Source organism: Pinus tabuliformis, chromosome 2_1 (genome assembly GCF_031772625.1).
Source record: "Pinus tabuliformis cultivar Carrire ecotype Pingquan chromosome 2_1, CPIR1, whole genome shotgun sequence".
Classification (NCBI taxonomy): Eukaryota; Viridiplantae; Streptophyta; class Pinopsida; order Pinales; family Pinaceae; genus Pinus; species Pinus tabuliformis.
The window spans coordinates 473,309,988-473,322,747 of NC_142299.1; the positions used below are offsets into that span (position 1 = coordinate 473,309,988).

The 12,760-nt window shown below is 36.4% G+C and overlaps 1 protein-coding gene across 1 annotated transcript; it reads right to left on the reverse strand.

Moving 5' to 3' along the window:
* Positions 1-509: 509 nt before the first annotated feature.
* On the reverse strand, positions 510-3,557 carry LOC149200971 (TMV resistance protein N-like). Its single transcript, XM_089399652.1, has 4 exons — positions 2,742-3,557; positions 1,539-2,637; positions 1,132-1,437; positions 510-950 (listed from the first exon to the last, which is right to left on the reverse strand). The coding sequence occupies exons 1-2, from the start codon at positions 3,230-3,232 to the stop codon at positions 1,887-1,889; spliced, it is 1,242 nt and encodes a 413-aa protein (XP_089255778.1). The 5' UTR covers positions 3,233-3,557; the 3' UTR covers positions 510-950; positions 1,132-1,437; positions 1,539-1,886.
* Positions 3,558-12,760: the final 9,203 nt, after the last annotated feature.

Genomic DNA, 12,760 nt, shown 5'->3' on the forward strand with positions numbered 1-12,760 from the left:
TGCAACTCTATGCATCCAGAAATATACAGAGATCTAAGGTTTGTGGCCTGTCCCAAGCCCCTTATGCTCTTGAGTTTACCACATTCGTATGCCTGCAACTCCTCCAAACATAAAAACGTTTCCATATTTGGTAGCTCTTCTAGCATGGAGCACCAAGAAACATTTAGGGATCTCAACTTCGTCGCCTGCGCCGACCCCCGTATGCTCTTCAGGTTATCACATGCCTGTGCCCGCAACTCCTCCAAACATAAAATCGTTTCCATACTTGGCAGCTCTTCTAGCTTGGAGCACCCAGAAACATCTAGGAATCTGAGCTTCGTCCCCTGCGCCCAGACCCGTATGCTTTTCAGCCTCACACATAGGCTTGCATGCAACTCCTCCAAACATAAAAACGTTTCCATACTTGGCAGCTCTTCTAGCTCGGAGCACCAAGAAACATCTAGGGATATCAGCTTCGTCGCCTGCGCCGACGCCCGTATGCTCTTCAGCCTCTTACATTCTTTTGCCAGCAACTCCTCCAAACATAAAAACGTTTCCATACTTGGCAGCTCTTCTAGCTCGGAGCACCCAGAAACATTTAGGAATCTCAACTTCTTCACCTGCGACGACCCCCGTATGCTCTTCAGGCTCTCACATCCCTGTGCCTGCAACTCCTCCAAACATAAAAACGTTTCCATACTTGGTAGCTCTTCTAGCTTGGAGCACCGAGAAACATTAAGGGATCTCAACTTCGTCGCCTGCGCCGACCCCCGTATGCTCTTCAGGGTCTCACATCCCTGTGCCCGCAACTCCTCCAAACATAAAAACGTTTCCATACTTGGCAGCTCTTCTAGGTTGGAGCACCCAGAAACATCTAGGAATCTGAGCTTCGTCCCCTGCGCCATGCTTTTCAGCCTCACACATTGGCTTGCATGCAACTCCTCCAAAGATGCTGGCAACTGCAGAGGTGCCTGCAAAAGCAACATGTTCACTCGTTACCACCACAAGTAATATCATAATTCACATTATCATAACCTCACGAATTCTTTTCGAACGAAAATGTTGTGCGACAGTAATAGCTACTAAACATACAAACGTCAACCTAACAAATTTCTAAACATACAAACATCAACATAACAAATTTCTACTTACCGATGATTCGCATTCACTGTCCAACAATGTTTTTAATTCGCTTCCATCCACTTGTAGAACCCTTAATTTCTTCATTGTAACCAACGAAGGCAGGGAAGAGTAGGGACATCCTTTCCAGCTGAGCCACAATAGATTTGGTAACTTCACCCTCGTCAGGATGCGTTCCAAGAGAGAGCCTTCAATATGAAGAATTTGCAACCTCCTCAAAATGCGGTTCCAGCCATCATTTTCAGTCTCAATAATGTCACATAGATCATCGCCACCAAATTCGCCTTCAACCAGCCGAATTCCCCGCACGGTGATTTCCTGTCCATAGTTGAAAAACGAATGTTATGGCTGGTTCGTTCAAAAATTCGTACCACGCTTTTAGTGAATAATCTTAAAAAAGAGAATGACTAAACACTTACAAATGATTGTTGTGACAAATAATCAATAACCCTTTTTGTCTGCCAAAGACGATGTGGCGAAGTAGCAGCAACCTCTCTTCCCAGGTCTCTTACGTGGTCGTGCATACTTATACAATTCTCGTCGTCCACTTCTACAAGAGACTTGTCCTGCAGATTTAGAAACCCTCGCTTTCCTCTCCAATCTGATCCGTTCCATATGCTTATGGCCGAATCCCTGTTTTCACCTATGAAAAAGCACGCGATATCTAGGAATATCTCTTTTTCCTGTTTATCAAGTGAGCAATAACTTCTAGAAAGTGTCTTCTGTATCTCACTGGGAAGTATTTCTTTAAGAGCCTCCAATTCGTCTTACCACTCGGATATTTCTTTATTATAAAGTAATGCCCCAACTATTTTCAGAGATAAGGGCAATCCATCGCAACATTCTAAAAACTTATATACTAGATGCTGAAAATCTGGAAGCGGATAAGCTTGGCTGAAGGCATAGGAACAGAAGAGCTCTTGGGAGTGCTCTGCATTCAGCCCAGATAGCTTATAAATAGATGAATCTTCAACTCTTGAGTTTCTGAGAACACCCCTATCTCTAGATGTAATCAATATTAAACTCTCTGAATTGAGATTATCAGTTTGGACAGGCAAAAATGCATTCACCTGGTCAACATTATCAACATCATCAAACACTATTAAAGTGTCAAAAAGTTTCAGAGGCTCTCCCAGCTTCTTTTTACCTTCATGAACATTGTTTACCTGCTCATCCCTTCCATTCAAGGCCTTAAGGAGTTGACTCTGTAACAAATGTAAAGAACCCTTACTTGCATGATCTCTGACGTCAGCTAAAAAGCAGGATTGGCTATAACCTAATGTCTTCTCATTGAAGAAAATTTTTGCTAACGTTGTTTTTCCTACGCCACCTAACCCTACAATCCCCAAGATCCCAGGTTTCCCGCTTTCCTCTTTATGTAACAGCACTCTATCTTCGAAATCTTTGAGCTTTGAATCCAACCCTGTTGGATAATCAGCCACGTGCAAGCCTGGCTCTGGCACCATTTCTGACAGACGTTTAACCAACTTATCTAGCAGCTCCAGCACCAACTCCTCACTAATTATTCAGAAACAATAAGTAGACCTAGTGAGAAACAAACGTCTATGTCTATTTATCAGTATAAAACACAACTATATCAATACGGAAGGTTGAGTTCTCACCCATTGGACGACTCCAGCTCGAAACCGCTATTGCTTGCAACTCGCTGAAGAGCCTTTCTCCATTCCATAGTAGTGTTGGTATCATATCGCCCCTTCTTCTCAAGAGATTGTAGGGCTTCACCATAGAAGCCCAGCATCCACCGGACGTCAGCGGGCCTGACACGGTAAAAGACTGGTATTACAGGAGCATTTGACTGTAACATCATTACGAGCTCGTTCAGGCACCAAGATGACTCAGCATATCTAGGAGAAAGGATCGCCACATGAACAGAGGCGGTTCTAATAACGTGCTCTAATTGAGAAGAAATTTCGTATCCCACTTGCATCTCCTCTTCATCGAGAAAAGCCGTCAATCCTTTCTCTCGGAGGCGAAGATACAGAGATCTGGCGAAGGTTTTCTTCACGTCAACCCCGCGATGGTTTATGAAAATTTTGAAGGATTTGTAGGTGGGATTAGCCACGGCAGAGGTGGAGGATGAGGATGTAGCCATTGCGAACTGGAAAGGAAAAATGAAAGGGAGTAAGGTTCGATACTATGGACGCAATTTGCAGAGGTGTAGACAAGTGAGGGCTTGTAAAGCGCAGAGAGATCGAGGGAAACACTGGCTGTAAATATTAAATCTTCACCTGCGGTTTATGCAAGGTTATTTTATGCACCTGTGGTTTATACGTAGTTATTTTATAAAATACAGAGCATAGTAACCGACATCGAGCATCAAATTTCAACGCATTTTTGAAACCCCACGCGCATTCAACTAAAGGTAAGACGCAAACAGGCCCCACACGCAATTGGAGGTAACACGTAGGCCCCACAAGATGCTCTGCACGTCATGACAGGTCAGCAGCAATTTTTTGGGATCGCAATTTTGATAGCTAGTTTCTGGGCAATCAAGGCTTCCCAGGGTTTTTTCAGGGTGCTGAATCCAAATATGCAGTTAAAAAACCATTTTAACTGCAACAAATCAAGATTTAACCTCAATTTCTTCCGCCAGATTCCGTCACCAAAATCTCTAAAAAATCACATTATAAACAACTCCGTTAATTAAACGCGTATACATTTAAAAGAAAAAGATGCTCAACTATCCAAAATTTTGACAAGACTGAATTTTCAAATGTGATTTTGAATATATAAATGAATTGAGCGTTTCCATAAATTTTGAAAGCATTTACACCGTAGATTATAGAACTCAGAATTATCATTCCAAAAGTTCACAAATAAAATTATCATTTCAAAAAAAATCTTTACTAAATTTCGAAAAAAAATATATCATTAAAAAATCAAAAACATTAACAACTCATGATAAAACTACATAATTTCAAACTCACATTTCAAGATTATATCAATACTATAGTCTAACTATGTTAATATTAAAATATTTATTGATGGAATACTTTGCATTCCAGATGTTACGCACTTTGTTTTGACTTTAAATTCCTATTAAATTTTTAGAATTTTTTAAATTAAACATAAATTTTAATTTTTAGAATATGATGATTTTAAATGAAAATTAATACGAGAAATAAAATTAATTACAAATAAATATTTTGGAGAATATAGTTATTATATTTAATGGTTATAAAAAAATTAAGTATATAGTTTTGATTTTGATTTATGTGTAATTACAATTTTTTAGATTTTGAATTTGATTTATTTGTAATACAATTTTTTAAATTTTAAATATAATTTATTTATAATTAAAAAAATTGTGTGGAAAAGGTATTATTAGAGATATGAAAAGCTTTTATTTAAAAAAATAATAATGAAATTGAAAATTGAAAAAAGTATTTTTTAAAATTGGTATAAATAATAATTTTGAACCAATATCATGTTAAAGGTTTTAAGTGTTTTCTTTTACTTTAAAACAAAGTTAAGTATTTAAAAATAATAATTATTAAATGAATTAAAAACTAAAAGATAAATGTCTCATTATATTATGTAGTAAAAATATGGACATTCTATTATTAGAGGAAGAAGCATTTTGCCAATTTTTGACATAAAGCATATGCACACACTAGGAGCAAAGGCTACCATTCAAGATAATGGTCTATACACTGTCATGATGAAATGGATTAAAATTGGGGAATTGAAAAAAAGATGTCAAACAAGCCATTAGAGATTCAAGACCTAATATAAAAGATTACAATAGAATAATGGTGTGACATAGAGATTTGGTAACCACTAAAATTCAAAATACTCAATAGAAACAAATTAACATATATGATTTTCTTTGTTACAAAATAGACAACAAGAAGCTTCATATATTTGAAATTTTAATTCTTGGTGGTTTCATCACCTGGTCCAACTTCCTTTAGTGGTTCATATTTAGTTCAAAGGTTAAATGTTCATGGAGATGATGTCCTCATGTAGTTCAAGTTCCAAGTCTTCCATTCATCATAACTTCTTTTGTGCTAAAAAAAATTGTACGCAAGTATCATGATTCCAAGATCTTTTATGAAAACAAAGAATATGAGCCTTTAGTACTCTATGTCCTCTACAAAACCTATATTTTGGAATTTTCAACTTACCCTTCTTTCATTAGTTTGAGTTGGGTGCTTCTTTAAGGGTGGGTGATTGTATAAAAAAAAATTGTTTTTATTTTTCACAAAAATGTAAGTATGGGTTTGAATTCAACGCCAAAATAGATTATTCATCTTGAAAGACATTTTTCTTTCCATTTTCCACCCACATACAATTTCAAAATTTCCAGAAAATATGTCTTGGCTGCATGTAATGCCTCATTAATAATAATAATAATAGTAGATAAGTAAAAGTGAGAATAAATAATTAATAAATAAATAAACTAACAAATAATTATAAACATTTATTTTGTTTATTTATTTATTATTATTATTATTATTATTATTATTTAATAATGCATTACACTATACCTATCCCAAATGCTTATGAAGCTTTAGTAAAATGTATGTAATCTTTTTCAACATAAATTATTTTGTAAAACAAAATGTACTAGGCTCAGCTCAATTAGGTTCTTAACAAAACTTCGGCTCGTCAAAATTTCCCAAATGATTGCTATTCCATAGATATAAATCTGCAAAAATGTTACGATATTTGATTTTCATTAGTTAGCCAAGTGCTTGTAATCAACACTAAAATCTGCACTAAAGGAAGGCTAATGACTCAAGTCAAGTTTTGTAAAATGTTGAGGGGAATCGTCATTTAATTCACTACAAAACCATTTCATTTCCTATCCTAATTCCATTCTTAATTCCTAATATATTTAAAAGAAATTTACCCTAATTCCAACCACTTAGGAAATGCACACCTAAAGCACTAGAATGAATGTGAAGGTAAAAGTAGGCCTATCTAGGGCCTTAAACATTAATTGGAAATTCTTTTAATACTTTTGTACCTACCTGTGATTTCAAAATGCATGTAATATAACTTACTTATCTAGGGAGTGTCCCACATAAGATTCCTATGGTTGAAAATTTTCGCGAGCATCCAATTCATGAGGGATGGATTGAAAATTTACCAAATGGTAGTGGTCACCCAATTCAACCAATTTCTTCTTCAAAAACACATGATGCTTAGTGTTTTGAACCTCAAAATTTTATCTTAATTAGGTATTATTTATACTCCTTACTCGTCTCCGGACAAATTCTTTCTACCAACACCTCCTCAACTTGCACTAGCTTCTTTAATGGAATATGTTTTTAACAATCTACCACAAGTTCTTTCTCAGCTACCTTTTTCTCTTTAATGTCTTCATCGTGCTCATAATATTCACAACATTAAAAACTAGTGAAATTTCCAAATCATCAAATATATCCAACTTATACATGCATTATTAGAATTTTTTCAAGGATTTCACATGGTGTTATCTTCTTATACTTTAGTTGATATAAGTTCCTTTAGGAAAATTTTCCTTCCTTAGATGATACATTACTAGGTCTCCTTCTAAAATTGTCTTCACTTCCATTTTCTAATCGTCTTTCTCTTTGTACTCCCCATTACTTTGGAGCAACTTATTATTTACTTGCTCGTGTACATCTCCCATGTACTCTACAAACGTCACTACATATTCACTATTTGCATGCCCCACAATTAGAAATATCACCAAATCTATCACTTCCTTTGGTGATCTCCCATGCACACTCTAAAAAGGTAGTCTTCCATATGGATCTATTTACTAAATTGTTATAAGAACTTCTACTTTAAGATCATATCCCATTACCTTGGTTTATCTCCTACCAAATATCTTATCAAATTACGAAGACATACAATTATAACCTACATCATTCCATCCATTTAAGGATAATATGTAGACTAAACTACAACCTAGATCACAACCTTTTCCTCAAGGTCTTCAAAAAATTTCTTAAGAATCTAGTATCCCTATTTGAAGTGATACTCTTGGGTAATCCATCCAACTGAACTTATTTTTTAAAGATAACAATATTTATAGCATCACTTGTCTTCTTGCATGTAATAAAATGTGACATTTTTTAAAATATGTCCACAACCATGAACATTTAATTATTACCTCTTTGAGTTCCTTAGTAATACCAAAACAAAATCCATGTGTAGATATCCCCAAGGTTTCTCTAGTAAAAGTAAAGGTGTATAAAAACTTATTTTTTGACCACTTCCTTTTGCATGACAATATATTTTAAAACCTTCAACCAATCCCCTCCCATCTCTATAGATGATTTATCTTTCTTCAATCAAAGTTTTATTCATGTCATTGCCAAAATGACCACCCAAACCTCCACTATGTAATTCCCCAAAGAGATTTTCTCTCATGGAGATTTTTGCTATGCACAACTTTTGATTCTTGAATTAAAATCCTTCTTGAACACAAAAAAAAACCAAATATGGATTGTTCCCCATGCTCTATGGACTATGGCTTTTTGCAAGCTTTCCAAATATCTAGAAACTCTATAGCATCCTCATATAAGGCTTTCATATTATCTAGACTCACAATCTTAACTAACATAGTACTTAGTAACAATAATGTTGTACATAATGCATCACCAACCTTATTAATATTCCTTAATCTATGCTTCAAAACTAATTAGGAAGTTTGCAATAAGTCAACCCATTTCACATGTCTCTAATTCAACTTTCTCAAAATGTTAAAATATTGAAGTGTGTGGTGGTCACCATATAACACATATTCCTTAGGTAAAATATAGTGTCTACACTTCTTTTCTACTTGAATTATGGATAAAATTCTTGACCATAAACATAGCACTTTATTTGGGTTTCATTTAACTTTTCAATAAAGAAAGCAATAATCTTACCTTCTTGACTCAATTTTGTTCCAATTACTCACTAACATCTCAATCAACTTAGAAAATTTTGTTGAAATATAAATGCTAATATTGGTTATTTAGTAACTTTCTTCTTCAAGATGTCAAAGTTACTTTTTGTAATTGGTGTCCACTGAAAGCTTCATTTCTTCATACATTTAGTGAATGATGCACATATATACCACTAATATCTCAAATGAACTTCCTGTAGTCTGAAACATCTATCATAAAAAGTGATTTTAAAAACAACCTATTCAACTCTTACTCTTAACTTTCCTCTATCCATCATGAATTATTATTAGTAAACCATAAACCCCAATTAAACCAACTCTTGTTCCATGATGCTACATTTATTCCGCCTTTAATTGGAAAATTTTGTGTGTTTAACATCTCCAATACTTGTTGTAAATGTTGGATGTGAAAAAAGAATTTGAAATGCTCATGCTTGTAGAACTATGATTCTTCCGTGGATTGTGTATCTAACAAATAGAGAAAGGGATTTTTATCTCTCAAAATAAATACCTCAAAGAAATAATGAGGAAATGTGCTATGGAGGAATGTAAACATATAAGTACACCCATGGCAACAAGTTATAAACTCAGTAAGGATAATTAATATACAAAGGTAAATCAAAGCATGTATCAGTCTATGATTGGAAACCTACTTTGTCTCACAACTTCAATACCAAACACCATGCAAGTAGTAGGTTTGGTGGTAAGATTTCAGTCAAACCCAAAGGAAACTTATATGTAGGTTGTTAAGAGTATTTTTAAATATTTCCAAGGAACTATTGGTTTTGGCTTATGGTACTCAAGGAGCAAATATTTCACTCAAACAACATACATAGATGCAGATTGGGCAAGTAGTGTTAATAATAAGAAAATCACAAGTTGAGCAACATTCTTCTTGGGAAATTATTTAGTATATGTTGTAGTTGTTGCAATACCCTCCAAAATTTTGGCTTACACTCAATTTTAGAGCCTTCCTTAGTGTTTTAAATTGTTTTTGCAAACACTAGAGCTCATGTCATGAGTTTTATTGCAGTGCTTTGGTCCCTTGTGCATGTCGGTTTATCTGTCGTCTTTTGGCACGTTTCGCTGTCATGCAATGTTTGCAAGCCTATTCTGATGGTTTTGAAAGTTAGTCTTTGTGTATATTAGTTCTCCTAACCATGTAAACATTTGTCGCATCCATACACAAAGTCTTGAGCATTGTCGCACAAGTGTCATCATGGTCATCCTAAAGCCTATCTTAAGTGTCACACTTGTCGTATCTTGTCGTGAGGCAATCACACAGAGGGAAATTCTTTGTTCATGTGTTATGATGATCTATGTTGTTGTGTCATCAAAGTATGCTAAGTGTGTGATCACAGTCAAGGTTCATCTCAGTTCATCACTTATCCCACACAGCCATTTTCAAAAAAATCTTCCCGATCGAGCAACTTAGCTTCACCGGACCCCAACTGAACTGTGCATTGCATAGTCTTAGCCCTCTAAGCTATGACCTTTCTGCTTGGAATTGCGTAATGCACAGTCCCCGTCCCCGAGGGCTGCTTCTCTGAGCAATTCCTTTTCACAACTCCCGATCTTGACCCCCATAACTACGCAGTTATGTCTCCCAGCCTGCCTTGAACTGCACACTTCACATCTTCAACCCTCAAAATTTTCCCTTGGCTATTAGAAATATGTAATGCGCAAAATCCAACCTCCCTTGACATCCAAAACTGCATAGTTGGCTTTCCAAGTGTCCTTTCCCTCAGCTGGACCCCACTACCTCCAGAAACTTTGCAATCATGTCCTTCAAGCCTCCCTCAGCTGCACATTGTGCAATCTCAGAGCCCAATCTCTCCCCCTGACTACTAGAACTGTGAAATTCATAGTCACTAAGCCCCTCTTCCAAGTCTGTCACAAGCCCTGGGCTCAGTTGATGGATCAGAATGCATCATCTTAGACTAGGGGATTTTCGGATTGATGTCATCTCATCATGAGTGAATTGCAGGAACAGGTACATTATCCTGTCATGGCGAGATGATGGAGAAGGAGAAGTAGGAGGGAAGCATGCCTAAAGACTCTCTTGTAACTAAACTCACAAAAATATCAATCGAGAGAAAGAGAAGGGACACACAAGTTTGCAACCACATTCCAAGACTAAATATCATTAAAGATTTTGCATCACCAAGCCATGCAAAGGTGAAGAGAAAGCATATCCAATAAGACATCCAACACTTAACAGCAATAGTGACTTGGCATTGCCACATCATCAAGCAGTCCATGTCAGCAGTGTCATTTCATGTCATGTCATGAGTGGTCATATGCCACATGACTATTGTGTACCATGTATATTGTATTCAAATTTATTGTAAAGTGGAAGTCCAAAGGACACACATGTAATTTAAAGAGTCATGTAAGTTGAAAAGTCATAGGAATTTAAACGGTAATGAGGGTAGTAGTCACCCTTGGTTATATATACTTCCTCATTATATGAGCAAAAGACTTTTCACCCTGGCTCCTCCCACAAGGCATTAGAGAGATCAGCTAGTTCTCTGAGGAGCAAGGAGTGGCTCCAATGTCCCACTATTGGGGCTTAGTGATGTACATTGTAAACATGTGTCTTTGAAATTTTACTTTATAATAGAAGCCTTTAAGGCCAACATGCTCTTCATGCATGGACTATGAATGTTTGTAAGACTGTTTTACGTTTGTATTTCATGTTTGCATTCACATGTGCTAAGATAGTTGAACTATTTCAGTTATTTTAGTATTTATCTTATTGAGAATGTGTTTTAATGGTTTTTATTGTTGTCCCATCCTTGTGGACTATTCCACGGGATACAAGACATATCCTTCCTCATTTATTGCTTATAACGATCGTCACATCCGTTGTGGACTGTTCCACTAGATGTTAGACGGATCCATCTGGTTCATGTGTCTCTTCTTGGGTGGTACTATTACCTCTCACTTAGAGGCTCACTTTTCTTCCCCCTCTGCAGTAGAAGAACCTTGACACATTTGCAATGGTTTTCAGTCCATGGTATTGGATGCTTTGGCATGTATAAATATGTATTATAATATTGAAAGGAATATAATGAAAAATCAAGCTGGTAGTCTCGGTTTTGGGATCCAGGGGAAATCTCTGTGTATATGTGCTTTATGTGTTATGCTCTCGCGTTGTTTATTTTCTGTGTTTAAGAATTCGTATGCAGGTAATTTCTGTATGGGGTTAAAACCTACATTTGGTATCAGAGCTACTTTGGCTTCAAGGGGACGCCTTTGTTGCTGAGGGGTTTCGCTCAGGCCTGTGGTAAACCCTATTCAGTGGGACATCTGCGAGATCAATTCTGGTGGTGAAAGAAGATGGTGAGCAGTGGAAAGATAGAGATCGAGAAATTTAATGGTCAGAGTTTTGAGTTGTGGAAACTCAAGATGGAGGATCTGCTAGTGGATAAAGATCAGTGGATCACAATAGATCTGGGTACTAAACCAACGGGAGTGTCCGATGAAGAATGGAAGAGGTTGGATCGAAAGGAAAAGAGCACAATACGATTGTGTGTCTCAGATTCAGTATTGTTGAACGTATCAGGGGAAGCTACGGTGAAGGCTTAGTGGGAAAAATTAGGGACTTTGTACCAATCTAAGTCTCTGGTGAATAAACTATTCCTGCGGAAAACGTTGTATAACCTGAGGATGAAAGATGGAGACTCGGTGACTGAGCATCTGAATGCATTTAATACTGTGGTAAGTCAGATAGCATCTGTTGATATTAAAATTTCATATGAAGATAAGTGCATCAGTTTGTTGTGTTCTCTACCAGATGTAGAAATTTTGAATAATAAACACTTATTCAACAGAGATTATCCTAATTATACACTATTGCGGAATACATGCATAATACATAAGCTCCTCTACATTGATCATCAATTTAGCAACATTAAAAACAATGAAACATCAATCGCATGCACACATTAACACAGTATGTAACCCGGGGAAAGCTTACAGCTGAAAACCCCACACTATCTGTATATTAATGATTGAGAACATGTAACAATACATAGTACAATACTCCTCACAAGTATCCAGCACTATCTCCACCTGTTACACACAAAACTAGCTCAGATCCGAACAAGTCACAGGTTCAAATCTCCACAGCTACTTTGCCTGCCTCTATTGCACAATGCCTTGTGAAAATCATCCACATTGAAAATCACGTGAGCACAGGCTATAATTCCTTGGTATTGGCCCACACTGCGCAAACCTCATTGGCATAACTCAATCCCATTGATTGTGCAAGATCTCATGCACAACTGATAGTCACAACTCACCCTTTCACTTACCTCTAACACCTGTCTCTGTTGAACTGTCCATGCACTAAGTTAACTGATGTATTCTTCAGTTACTTTATGAGTTAATAATTAGTGAATTAATTAACAATCAATTCACACAACTCATCACTAGTGTATTCTCTGGTTAGACTGAATACAACTAGTTCAACTGAACACAACTCCATCAACTCCACATCCAACTCCATAGAACTCACATGCATGAGTTCTAACTGAAGTCCTCCATGCAATAGCTCAACTAACCCATAAAGAAAGCGTACTTCCTTCTAACAACTGCATGTGCCACATCTGTAGCTCAAACTGAAGTGCTCCAAGAGAATAAGATAATGTTTAGAGTCCAAATATTACTAAGGGCTAATAATATTTGACTGTTTCTATTTTTTGGCCTGGCAGTCTAAAAATAGACTTT

Coding starts and splice junctions, on each gene's coding strand:
- LOC149200971 (XM_089399652.1), bottom strand. CDS start 3,232: ATGGCTACATCCTCATCCTCCACCTCTGCCGTGGCTAATCCCACCTAC. Junction 2,638..2,741: donor GAGCTGGAGTCGTCCAATGG/GTGAGAACTCAA, acceptor CTGAATAATTAG/TGAGGAGTTGGTGCTGGAGC.